Genomic DNA, 14,430 nt, shown 5'->3' on the forward strand with positions numbered 1-14,430 from the left:
AAGCAATGACTGTACCAGGAGGAGAATCTTCTCTGACAGGTAGCGACAACGACGTCACTGCTATATTGGGGATGTTATCATTGGCGTCTAGAACTTCTACTAGCACCGTGCAATGACCAATCAATAAAGGAGTCCCTTTGTCTGTTGCATCAACTCGAATTTCATACGAATTAACTTCTTCAAAATCCAGATGTCCTTGAATTGAAATTTCTCCTGTATCTGCATTTATATGAAATTTATCTTTAATCACAGGTGGAGCGAGGCTATTGAAAGAGTATAAAATCTCCCGATTGATGCCCTCGTCCGCATCAGAGGCATTCAGTCTGATCAGTAAGGTTCTATGAGCTGCATTTTCTAATATCTTCACTTCGTATTCTGATCGTTCAAAAATGGGGGCGTTATCATTCACATCCAGAACTATGATGAGCAGCTGCACTGTGCCAGTGAGTTCAGGTTTGCCCCGATCTGTGGCTGTCAGTATCAAGTGATGCTCAGGAGCTTCCTCTCTGTCTAGCTGTTTTTTAAGCACTAGTTCAACAAGTTTACTTTGGTCATTCTTTGATCTAACATCTAGAATAAAATAATCGTTGTTGCTGAGCCTATAAATAAGAAAGGCATTAGAACCAATATCTAGGTCAGAGGCTCCCTCTACAGGAAACCTTGAGTCCAGCAACCTGGATTCGGGAATAAACAGCTTTTGTTCCTTCACTGGGAACACCGGTGGGTTGTCATTAATGTCTTTGATCTCAACCTCCACATAGAAAACCTGTAGCGGTTTCTCCACTATCACCTCCAGGTGGATGCTACAAACAGGGCTGCGACCGCAGAGATCCTCCCGGTCGATTCGCGAATTCACAAACAAAATGCCGTTCTGTACATTTACCTCCAGGTAGTCCCTCCTGCTCTTGGACACCACCCGGAACAACCTCGAAATCAGCTCCTCGACCTCCAGACCCAGGTCCTGTGCTATTCGACCCACAAACGTACCGTGTTTCGCTTCTTCCGGCACCGAGTAATGGACCTGACCGCTCCCCATATCCCAGGATGTGTGGAGCAGAAATAAGAGCAGCATCTGCTGGGCCCCCAAGACGCCTCCCCAGGGAATCACCATCGCCAAGATTCTCTATTTTATTCCAAAGGGTAGTTCCAATGTTGGAATAAGGATAAATATGAGTGTCTGCTTCCTCCAGTGTTATTCTTCTGCATCTGCCATTGCTTTGTGTCGTTTAACTACAAAATACAGCCCTTTCCGAGACCCTAAAGATTGTTTAACGATATTCCGTGGTCGACAGCGACATCATGTGGCAGCACAGTGTGAGTGACATATTTTCTCTATGATGTATATATTAAATTATTAGCATTTAATTTTTTCCTAAACTTTTTTCATTTATCTATTACTGCGAGATCTTTCATTACAAAAGTGGTGTTTTTCTCTTCAAAATAAAGCACAATAGCATTGTGATTTTTTTCTGCTGCTTAACTGTGAGAGAAATGGTGCTTTGTTTATTTTATGTCTTGTAATTGGCTTTAAATTTTGATAATGAAGTCAAAGAAAATAAACTTAGTACTTCCCATCGTGGAGGTGGAAATTTGTACTATTTTAAACCTAATTAGAAATTCTGAAAGAGTTTGGATGAAAGAGGAAGTCAGAAATATTGGGTCTGATTCCTGAAGGATAATTACTGTGGCCTTGAGCAAATCATTGACTCTCAATGTCAGTAAACTTTAAAGTGTGATAAGACTGTGAATACTTTAATCTTACATTTTAAAATATGTATAATGCATTTTAAATATTCAATAAATATTAAGAGCCAATGTCTTACAGGCCCTATGTTAAGTACTCAGGTTCCAAAGAAAGAAAAAAAAGCACATCCCCAGCTCTCAAGGAGCACACTGTCTACTGGGGTTTTTTTTGATAAAATAACAACTACTTATGAATAGTTAATATCTATGATCAATTTAAAATAATCATCAACAGAGGAACTATGGATGATTTGGAAAGGTTTCTTGTAGAAGTTGCAATTTGGGGTAAGATCTGCAGGAAGTCAGAGACCAAGAGGTGGAGATGAGAAGGGAGAGCATTACATACTTGAAGGCCAACCAGAAAAAATGCCCAGAGTCCAGAAATTGAGTGTGCTCTTTGAAGAATAACAAAAAGATCACTATCACTGGACTGCAGAATATTTGGGTGGAAGGAAATTTGAAGGGTTGTGTAAAATGTAAGTTGACTAAAATGGGAGAAATGGAAGGTGAACAGCAAGGCTTGTGGTAGGCAGACCCAACAAACATACTATTACATCTGCCTTGGCATGAGTTGATCAGGGCCTGCACCAGTATGGCTGTGTCATGTCATCACCTTTGAAATTTTAGAACTTTCTGCCTGTTTTAAAGCCCCACCCTTATTGCTTCCAAAGAAAGATGGCAAATATAATGATAGAGGAATTAGATTTAGTGACCCTGTTTCTCTGATTGTCAAAAATAATAATTAATATTTCTGGTATTGTACCATGAGCACAATCACATTTCAGACTCTATTTCTCATAGATTCAAAATTTGTAAAACACATTGGCAGTTGATGAATAAAATCCCTTTACCTTCAATCCATATGCCTTAAACATCAATATTTCTTCCATCCCTCTAAGGAGCCTTAAGGGATTGAGACAATCATGCAACACATGAGAAAGGGAAATAATAATCCTGACCCATCATTTGGTGATTATTAATAGACTAGTGTGCTAGGAACAAACAGAAATGTGCCCTATCTGGCAAAATGGCCAATATCCCTTGACTATCATGGAAAAAAAAATATCTGAATTAATTCCAGAAGAAAAGGAAAGAGACTTAAATGCAATCTTTTTAACAAAATAATTATCTTAAAAGCAATGATTTCTATTTTTTCTTTTTAAAATACTATTAAAGTCTTCCTGTAAAAATTATCTATTCTGACCAATAAAATTACTCTTCAAAATTTTAATAACAAAAAATACTTTCTTGTTAGATGATTACATTTACAAATGACAAAAACATGATGCCCCTACAGTTAAAACAAAGAGTATAAAATTAAGTAGAAGAAATATGTCATTGGATTAAAACTGACTAAGGTGAAGTACTTAATATTTTTAAAAGAACAATCAGGAGGGGGCAGCTAGGTGGAACAGTGGATAGAGCACCAACCCTGGAGTCAAGAGGATAGGAGTTCAAATTTGGCCTCAGACACATAATAATTGCCTAGCTGTGTAACCTAGTTAAGTCATTTAATCCATTGCCTTCAATAAATAAAATTTTTAAAAATAATAAAGAACAATCAGGAGATGTGCAAAGCCAAATCTGAAGTTTTAGATCTAAAAAAGAAAGGTACACATAACAGTATAGTGTTGGAAATTTCATACTGAAAATCTAAGGTGAGAAGAAGTAAAATAACAAGATTCCAATAATGCTTAAGGGTATGCACAAGTCAACAATCAAGAAATAGATTCTGCAGCAATAGTTTATCCAAGTCAATTATTGATTTTTGTCTTTCATATTTCCATCAAAGAGGCCTAGTTACTTTTACCAACTTTTTTTTAAGCTGTCATCCAAAAGAGCAATGTATGAAATAATTGAGAGATGTCAATCTTAGACTTGACATTATCCCTGGGTGCATGGTACTTAAGAGGTCACTATAATAATCAGAAAATGAAGATATACTTAAAAACACATTTTGGAGATCACAAAACAAATTGTTATTGGAAGTTGGGGAAGAGATGGGGACATACATATAGAAACAGGAAAGTTTCCTTGAAAGAAATTAATTTCCATCAAGAATATCAAGGAAACCACTGGAGGAAAAAATGAAGAAGAACAATCTATTTCAAACTATGTCTCAAAGGATAACCATCAAAACAATGTTACACTGATTAAGAAAAAAAGATGGTAGATCAGTGGAACAGATTAGATACAGAATACACAGGTGTAAATGATCACAGAAATCCAGTATTCCATAACCCAAAGCTCTAAGTTTTGTGTCAAGAAGTCACTATTTGCCAAATTTCTGGGAAAATTCTAAGCATAAACCAACAATTCAAAACATATACTAAGATTAGATCAAAATAGGAATATGATTTATACATAAAGGGCTAAATTAATTAAGGCAGCATGGAAGATTTAATTTTTTCACATCAATAGGTAAGGGAACAATTTACAAACAAGAAGGGGAAAGAGTGAGAGAGTAAGAGATGTATAATGATATATGGATATATAATGGAAAATTGGGATTATATGAAATTAAGACACAGATGGAGTTAAAATTAGAAGGAAAGCAGGAAACTAGAGTGGATTTTTTAGTGAGTTTCTCCAAAAAAATGGCCTCATTTCTCAAATAAATATGGAATTGAGTCAAATTTATTTTTTTAGAAAGAGCCATTGTTGAATTGATAAATGGTCAAATGATGTGAATGGGTAGTTTTCAAGAAAAAAAAAATCAAAGAAATAGTCAATATGTATGTTCTAAATCGTTATTGAATAGAGAAATGCAAATTAAATCAATACTAAGGCACCACCTCACATCTATCAGATTGGCTAATGTGACAGAAAATGAAAATGACAAATAGTAGAGTGGATGTGGAAAAATAGTAAACTAATGACATGTTGGTGGAGTTAAGAACTGGTCCATACATTCTGGGTAACAATTTGGAATCTTGACCAAACAGCTATCAAACTGTGCATACCCTTTCACTCAGCAATAACACTACTAAGTCTGAATTCCAAAGAGGTCAAAAGAAAAGAGAAAAGACCTATATTTAGAAACATTATATACATATATATGTATGTATGTATGTATGTATGTATGTATGTATGTATACTCTCTCATAATCTAAAGGAATTGGAAACTGGTGAAATGATCTTCAATGGGAAAATGGCTTAACAAATTACTGTTTATTAATGAGATATTTTACTGAAAACTGAAGGAAATGGGAAAATGTGTGTGAAACAATGAAAGGTGAAGTGAACTGACGCAAGAAAATAATTTTACAATAAATATTGTATTGTAAAGATTATCTACTTTGAAATATTCTAAACTCTGATTACACAATGACCAACCACAATTCCAAAGGACAGTTAGGTGACCCAGGCAATAGAAGATCTAGTCTGAAGTTAAGAAGATCGAAGCTCAGATCTGGGCTCAAACATTTACTATCTGTGTGACTCTGGGCAAGTCACTTTATCCTGGTTTCTTCAGTTCCCTCATCTGTAAACTGAAATTGAGAAGGAAATGGCAAATTACTCCAGTATTTTTTCCAATCCTTAAAAGCATGAGGCGCAATTGAACAAGATGATGATGATGAAATATGTCACTCATTTCCATAGAGAGTGATCTGAAGGACTCAAGTGTAGAATGAAGCATATATTCTTCTCTTTCAATTTCTATTTTAATGAAGATGGATAATGAGGGAATTTGTTTTGCAGGATTGCACACATATATACACATACATAATTGATTTCATTTTCTTGCTTTTTAAATGATTCGGGGAAAGGACAAAGAGCAGAAATTAATTTGAAATTTAAATTTTAAAGACAAAAATAAGCTGGTCATGTCTATGATTGTGTATCCAAAATGTTGGAAGAGAAGAAGATATATTTCTCTTTACCTACATATGACTTACTCAAGACCTAGAGTTTTAAAAAAGGAAGATGAATAACTTCAATATTCTTTGGTGTTTATTAGTTATATAGTAAGCTTTTAATAAATACTTGATTAGGGAAAAAGAGGAAGTTATCTAAAATACAATTTGAGAAAGTTTGTCTGTCCATTCATCACAGAGGAGTTCAATAAGTGCATTTGTAAAGATTTTGCAGGAATTAAAAAAAGATACACATGAGTTGATAACCTCTGTTTCAGATATCTGGAGATTCAATTCTGCCTCAAAATGGCATCAAAAAACTTTGGTTTAGTTCAATTGTTTTTTTTTCTTCTTTTGTCATTTCTGATTTATTGCTACAGTACATCTACAACTTTGATTAGAATAGAATGCACTCATTTCATTGACTTTGATGGGAAAATATAGACTTTGTCAATAATGACTTCTTTTGATGTCTTTCTTGCATTCTGCGTTTCATTTGTAAATGCCATTCAGATTATTTGACTTTGTTGAATCTGTCACCAATCTTACTGTAAAATTCTTAAGTAAACTGCTTTTCATGATTTTATGAGTTAATACAGTTCACCAATTTCTACCATCCTATAACAAAAGAATTTACAAAGAAGCTTAAATTCTAAGCCAGTGTAATCTGCTCTATCATATTATTCAAAGAAAATGAGCTAAGCTGATCTGAGGCATTTTCTGGGCTATTTTGATGTCATCATGTAACTGATTTGCATCAATAAAAGCTCTTAGGAAATAAACAATAGAAATGTTGCAGGGAAATATTATCCAGATAATCAAGATTTATCCTAAAAATATTTAAAAGCTGTGCTGAATTCAACAAGGATTTTTCAACCTCTTAACAAAGAAAGCTGCCAGCTCTAGTTTAACTCATAAAGTGGGAGCAGTTCCCCCAAAGGCATTGGAGTTCTAGGAGGTCTCTTAATAAGAGGGTTCTTAAAGATGATCGATCATGTAGTGGCAGCTAGGTGTCACAAAGGACAGAACACTGGTCTGGCCTTGGACACTTAATAATTCTCTAGCTGTGTGATCTTGGGCATGTCACTCTTAACCCCATTGCCTTAAAAAAACAAAATTTTTAAAAAAATTCTGTTATGTAGAACTTAATACTTCCAAAATTTTATTATTTCATCAGTCATGTATTTTATCAATAAATGTAAATTGAAATATTTCACCTGAAAATTTTTCATGAGTTGATATAACCAAAGATTCTACAATCTGAAGATCAACATACTGGGGCTTAGCCTCTCTGAACTTGGATAATAGTAGAAATTCAATTTTTCATATGACAGAATGGAAGCTCTCAGGGGTTTGACACTGTTGTTTTGACCTTCACAAAATGCAAGGTCACCATCTTGTCATAGTACAACCCAAGAGCTGGACTTTGTTAGATACATATACCCATTAGGCAAATGGTAAATAATGACTGAATGAGGTCATTAATAATTTTGGAACATTTTTTCCCACTGAAAATGTGACCTATTACCCTAGAGTTCAGATCCCCCAAAAGAGTCCAAATTCAAACATTCATATGAATCTATGGCCTCATCAGTAACAAACAATATCAACACCTGTTCATCTTCTGCAACTAGAATCCCTGTGCACACAAGAGAGTCACAAGGTTCACCCAACATCCTGGAAGTCTTCTTTGATTTCTTCCAACAGTTAAAGAATATCAGTGGAGCACTCTGACTAACCATCTGTCATTCATTGTCTTTGTCACATGACAAGTCGATTTCCTCTTTCTAACATACAATTCACTGATGTCATCCTTTAATCTTCTTCTTCGGCGGTTTTCATTGGTTAATTTTCAAACTGCTCACACCCATCTTTCCATTACCCTTTTTGTGGTATTTACCTTTACTTCATGAAAGACAGTAGCATTCCAGTTTTCACCCTCTTTCAACGATGAGTAAAAAATATTTGTGTTCAAAGGATAGGTCTTTACTCTTGTAGAAAGCTGATATCAGTAAGTGCTTTGCCATTCTCCAGAAGAAATATAGTAACTTCCTCCTTTTCACTTCTAGGATATGCTTCATTGTCCATCTGTATTTTTTAGACCACACCTATTATAAATTTTTCCCCTAGTTCTTGAAATATAGTTGAATTTATACCTTTGTGATGCCCTTTGATATCCATTGTGCTTTTTTGGAATGAAAGCATTCAGGATCTTGCTGCTATATAATTTACAAGCTTTTGGCCTCTCTACTGAATAGATTTTCACACTAATAACCTACAATATATGTAGGTACATTCACTCACACATTCAAGCATTTGCTATAGCAAAGCTCTGCAAATTTGTAATTGGAAAATTAACAGCACTTACTTCACAGGGTTGTGAGAATCAAATGCAATAACATAAAAAAAATTTTGTGTAAATGTAAGCCAATTATAGCATAAGGCCATCAATTTCATGCTTTATACTGCATTCTTCACAGTGGCTATGTAACCTCATTAAATCAAAGCAACAAGATTACTATTAAAACATTGATTTTTGCCATTCAAAGAAGTGGAATGCATTCAAGAAAAACCAAAATGACAACTTAAAACATAACATAATTCAAATTAATAATACATATGGCACAAAATAACTATGTAGTTTTCTAAAATAAAGATAATATAGAAATGTTACCCTTTTTGTAAGTAAAAGATAAATGAAAGTATAGAAGGGACATACTTAAGATTGAAGAAAGTGGGAAGAAAGAAGTTGGAGGCAGAGGAAATAGAAGAAGAAAAAAAGCATTTATGAAACTTTATAAAAGTTATTTTAAAAATAGAAAGCAGCAGGAAGAGCCAGAAAGAGAAATCCCATTCAAAGTAACCTCAGACAGTGTAAAATATTTGGGAGTCTATTTGCCAAGACAGACTCAGAATCTTTTTGAAAACAGTTATAAAACACCTCTCACACAAATTAAATCAGATTTAAATAACTGGGCAAATATCAACTGCTCATGGATAGGGAGAGCTAATATGATAAAAATGACAATTCTACCAAAACTAAACTATCTGTTTAGTGCCCTACCAATTAAGATTCCAAAAAATTACTTTAATGAGTTAGAAAAAATTGTAAGTAAATTCATATGGAGAAATAAAAAGTCAAGAATTGCCAGGAGACAATGAAAAAAATGCAAATGAAGGTGGCTTAGCACTACCCGATCTAAAATTATATTATAAAGCATCAGTCATCAAAATTGTTTGGTATTGGCTAAGAAACAGAGTGGTGGACCAGTGGAATAGACTAGATGTAAAAGCAGGAGATGATTATAGTAATCTGCTGTTAGATAAACCCAAAGAGTCCAGCCATTGGGATAAAAACTCCCTCTGATAAAAAACTGCTGGGATAATTGGAAGTTAGTATGGAAGAAACTTAGATTAGACCAACACCTCATACCCTTTACCAAGATAAGATCCAAATGGTTACAGGACATAGACATAAAAAACAATACTATAAGCAAATTAGAAGATCAAGGACTAGTCTACCTGTCAGATCTATGGAAAGGGGAACAGTTTATGACTAAGGAAGAGTTGGAGAACATCAATAAAAACCAATTAGATGATTTTGATTACATTAAATGAAAAAAGCTTTTGCACAGATAAAACCAATGTAATCAAGATCAAAAGAAAAGTAGTAAATTGGGAAACAATCTTTACAACTAATGATTCTGACAAAGGACTCATTCCTAAAATATACAGAGAACTGAGTCATATTTTTTAAACAAAAAGCCATTCCCCAATTGACAAATGGTCAAAGGATATGCAAAGGCAATTTACAGATGAGGAGATCAAAGCAATCCATAGCCATATGAAAAAATGCTCTAAATCTTTAATTATTAGAGAAATGCAAATTAATGCTTCTCTGAGGTACCACCTCACAGCTCTCACATTGGCCAGTATGACCAGGAAGGATAATGATCATTGTTGGAAGGGATGTGGGAAATCTGGGACACTATTACACTGTTGGTGGATCTGTGAACTCATCCAACCCTTCTGGAGACCTATTTGGAACTATGCCCAAAGGGCAACAAAAATGTGCATACCCTTTGACCCAGCAATACCACTACTGGGTCTATACCCTGAAGAGATGAGGGAAAAGGGTAAAAACATTACTTGTACAAAAATATTTATAGCAGCCCTGTTTGTGGTGGCAAAGAATTGGAAATCCAGTAATGTCCTTCAATTAGGGAATGGCTCAGCAAACTGTGGTATATGTATGTCATGGAACACTTCTATTAAAAACCAGGAGGGATGGGATTTCGGGGAAACCTGGAGGGATTTGCATGAACTGATGCTGAGTGAGATGAGCAGAACCAGAAAAACACTGTACACCCTAACAGCAACATGGGAGTGATGTTCAACCTTGAAGGACTTGCTCATTCCATCGGTGCAACAATTGGGAACAATTTTGGGCTGTCTGCAAAAGAGAGTACAATTTGTATCCAGATATGGAGTTGTGGAGTTTGAACAAAATACAAGGACTATTCCCTTTAATTTGGGGGGAAAAAACAGATATCTTATTGTCTGATCTTGTTACCTCTGAGAATTCTGTTCTCTTTAAGGATATGATTTCTCTCTCATCACACCCAATTTGGATCAAGGTACAACATGGAAACAAAGTAAAGACTGATTGGAGTGCTATCTGGGGGGGGGGGAGCAAGAATGGGGGGAAATTGTAAAACTCAAACAGTATCTTTAATAAAAATAGTTTTAAAAAGTAAAAAAATAGAAAGCATAATTTGAGAGAGAGAAATAAAAATTTTAAAGGAAAATTGAATCATAAGAATTATTGAAAGTTTTAAGGGAATTTGCATCTAAACAGAAATAAGAGTGCATAATAAGTAGTCACCTACCTCCCCTGAGCTATCCAGGCCAGTCTCTTGTTTCTGACCTCTTTCCCCAGAAACAGGACACGGAGGAAGGTTGGGGCTGAAGGCCATGAGGTCGTTCTTGGCAGACCCTTCTCCAGAGCAAACCTGCCGACGCCGCTGAGAGTAAGACCAACTCCCCACGTCACTTGAGCACACCAGTGTGGGCTTGCCAGGCCCATAGGAGGCCTGTGGAGGAGCCGAGCACCGAAGTGCCACGTACAACAGTAGACTCAGCACCAACAGGCTGGACACTGAGCAGATGGCGATGATCAAATACACATTCACATCCACCAGCGCTGTCTCTTTCCCCACGCCAGCCTTTGCCGAGATCGCCGACGCCCCTGAGAAACTCTTTGAAGTCTGTCCATTCTCCACCACCGAGACACACACAGTGGCTGTGGTGGACAGGGCGGGTTCTCCATGATCTTTCACCAGCACCAGCAGCATCAGCCTCGGCCCGTCAGATTCCTCCAGAGCCCGTGTTAGGCTGATCTCACCAGTGTACAGCCCCACGCGGAAAGGGCCGCGACCCACGCCCGTCTCAGGCAGCAACTCATAAGACAGCCACGCGTTGTACCCAGAATCCGAGTCAACCGCCCGGATCTTGGCCACCACGTGGCCCGCTGACACCGACTGGGACACCAACTCAGTTACTGGAACGCCACCTGCCCCGGACCCGGAGTGAGGGGGCAGAACCACAGGAGGGTTGTCGTTTTCATCCAGAACAAACACCTGCAGGCTCACGTTGCTGCCCAGAGGAGGGAAGCCGGCATCGCGGGCGCTCACCTGGAACTGCAGCAGCTCCAGCTCCTCGTGGTCCAGGGGCTGCAGAGCGTACACTTTCCCGCTCTCCGAGTGCACGGACACGTAGCTCGACAGCGGGCGCTCCCCCACCCGCCTCTCCACCAGGGAGTACGACACCAGCGCGTTCTCCTGCGCATCCGGGTCGGACGCCGACACCGTGAAGATGTGACTGCCGGGCGGGTTGTTCTCCCTCACAAACACCGTGTACACGGGCTGCTCGAAGGCCGGCGCGTTATCATTCACGTCTCCGATGGCCACAGACACGCTGGCAGTGGCCCAGAGCGCCGGCTTGCCGCCGTCCCTCGCGGTCACCACCAGCTCATAGGCCGGCACGCTCTCGCGGTCCACAGAGCCCTCCAGCACCAGCGAATAGTAATTTCTGAAGGTGGACACCAGCGTGAAGGGTCCAGGGGGGGAAAGTGAGCAAGTCACCTGGCCGTTGGCGCCAGAGTCTCGATCAGACACTCGGATTGAGGCGATGACTGTACCAGGAGGAGAATCTTCTCTGACTGGTAGAGATAATGACGTCACTTTGATTTCCGGAATGTTGTCATTGACATCAAGAACTTCCACCAGCACGGTGCAATGACCAATCATTGGGGGAGTCCCTTTGTCTGTCGCATCAACTCGAATTTCATAAGAATTAACATCTTCAAAATCCAGAAGTCTTTGAATTGAAATTTCTCCTGTATCTGGATTTACATGAAACTTATCTTTAATTATAGGTGGAGTAAGACTATTGAAAGAGTATAAAATCTCCCGATTGATGCCCTCGTCTGCATCAGAGGCATTCAGTCTGATCAGTAAGGTTCCATGGGCTGCATTTTCTAACATCTTCACTTCGTATTCTGATCGTTCAAAAGTGGGGGCGTTATCATTCACATCCAGGACTGTGATGAGCAGCTGCATTGTGCCAGTGAGTTCAGGTTTGCCCCCATCTGTGGCTGTCAGTATTAAGTGATGCTCAGGGACTTCCTCTCTGTCTAGTGGTTTTTTCAACACTAGCTCAACTAGTTTGCTTTGGTCATTCTTTGATTTAACTTCTAGAATAAAGTAATCATTTGTGCTGAGTCTATAAGTAAGTAAGGCATTAGGGCCAATATCTGGATCAGAGGCTCCCTCTACAGGAAACCTTGAATCCGGCAATCTGGATTCGTAAGGAAACAGCTTTTGTACCTTCACTGGGAACAAGGGTGGGTTGTCATTAATGTCCTTGATCTCTACCTCCACATGGAACACTTGAAGCGGTTTTTCCACGATCACCTCCAGGTGGATGCTACAAACAGGGCTGCGACCGCAGAGTTCCTCCCTATCGATCCGAGAATTCACAAACAAAATACCGTTCTGCACATTTACCTCCAGGTAGTCCCTACCGTCCTTGGACACCACCCGGAACAGCCTCGTCACCAGCTCCCCGACTTCCAGACCCAGGTCCTGAGCGATTCGTCCCACAAACGTACCGTGTTTCGCTTCTTCCGGCACCGAGTAATGGACCTGACCGCTCCCCACCTCCCAGGATGTGTGGAGCAGAAATAAGAGCAGCATCTGCTGGGCCCCTAAGACGCTTTCCCAGGAAAATACCATCGCCAAGACTCTATACTTTATTCCAAAGGGTAGTTACAATATTGGAATAACGTACCCGTTTTCTCCAGGCTTATTCTGCAGCATCTGCCATGGCTTTACATCATTTAACGACAAAAGAGCCTCTTTTCGAGACCCAAGAGATTGTGTAGCGATATTCCGTGGTGGACAGCGACATCATGTGGCCGCCAAGAGTAAGTTAAATGTTTTCTTTTGTTTCAAACAGCAGCTCATCTATTGTCTAGCATTTAATTTTGATTCATAAATTACTTCTTTTCACTTTTCAACTTCTGCAAACTTTTTAGGGACGGAACCGTAGTTTTACCCGTTGAAATAAAGGATAATGGCTGCTTCTGGTGCTTATCAGTAAAGGGAATGGTGCTGTAATTCTTTTGTCTTGAAATTGGTTTTACATTTTCAGAAAGAAATCAATGTAACAAGAAACGAAAATGAGCTTGGTACTTCATGTTGTAGAGGTTGAAATTTGCACATTTAAAATACTAAACATGAATTCTGGAAGAGTACTGGATGGAAGAATCAGAACAGTCAGAAGATTTGGATCTGATTCCTGAAAGTCACTTACTGTGATCTTAGACAAATCACTTACTCTCTCAGAGTCAGTTTCTTTGAAGGGTAACATGAGGACAAATTATGCTAGTTGGGCAAGGAAATCATTTTGTAAACATTAAATTACTAAAAAATATATGAACAATATAATCTTGAATTTTAAAATATTTATAATTCATTTTAAAAAGCCAGTCAATAAGGGGGTGGCTAGGTGGTGTAGTGAATAAAGCACCGGCCTTGGAGTCAGGAGTAGGTACTTGTTCATTCCATCAGTGCAATTATTAGGGGACTTGTGATGGAGAATGCCATCTGTATCCAGAAGGAATTGTGGAGTTTAAATGAAGACCAAAGTTTTTATCTTCAGTTTTTAAAAGCTGCTTTGGGGTGGCTAGGTGATGTAGTGGATAAAGCACCAGCCCTGGAGTCAGGAGTACCTGGGTTCAAATCCTGTCTCAGACACTTAATAATTACCTAGTTGTGTGGCCTTGGGCAAGCCACTTAACCCCATTTGCCTTGTAAAAACCTTAAAAAAATAGCCAGTCAATAAATATTAAGAGCCACTGTGTGCCAGGCCCTATGCTGAACACTTAGGATACAAAGAAAGAGAAAAAACAGCCTTTGCTCTTAAGAAATACAGTCTGTTGAGGGATACAACATGCCAACAACTACTTATAAACAGTTTATAGTAAAGATCAATTGGAAATAATCAATAACAGGAAGGCACTCAAATTAAGGAAGATTTGTATTTTAGGTAGAACCTATGGAAAGCTAGAAAATCCAAGAGATGGAAATGACAATGGAGAAAGTTCCCCACTTGAAGGACAACCAGAGAAAATATCCAGAGTCAAGAGACAGAGAGTCCTGCTGAGGAACACCAAGGAGGTCAATGTCACTAAACTGCAGAGGATTTGGATGGAAAGGAGACTGAAGTTTTGTATAAAGTGTAAGATAACCAGAAAAGTAGAGGGATA

The 14,430-nt window shown here is 38.3% G+C and overlaps 1 protein-coding gene across 1 annotated transcript in view; it reads right to left on the minus strand.

Moving 5' to 3' along the window:
• LOC141506235 (protocadherin alpha-8-like) overlaps window positions 1-13,823 on the minus strand; it is a 300,051-nt gene extending 286,228 nt beyond the window's left edge. Inside the window, exon 1 of the mRNA XM_074212799.1 lies at window positions 10,490-13,823. Within this exon, the coding sequence (XP_074068900.1) occupies window positions 10,490-12,895 (2,406 nt within the window). The 5' untranslated portion in view covers window positions 12,896-13,823. The remainder of the gene's footprint in view (window positions 1-10,489) is intronic.
• Window positions 13,824-14,430: the final 607 nt, after the last annotated feature.

The sequence above is a fragment of the Macrotis lagotis genome, chromosome 1, assembly GCF_037893015.1.
Source record: "Macrotis lagotis isolate mMagLag1 chromosome 1, bilby.v1.9.chrom.fasta, whole genome shotgun sequence".
NCBI classification, from domain to species: domain Eukaryota; kingdom Metazoa; phylum Chordata; class Mammalia; order Peramelemorphia; family Peramelidae; genus Macrotis; species Macrotis lagotis.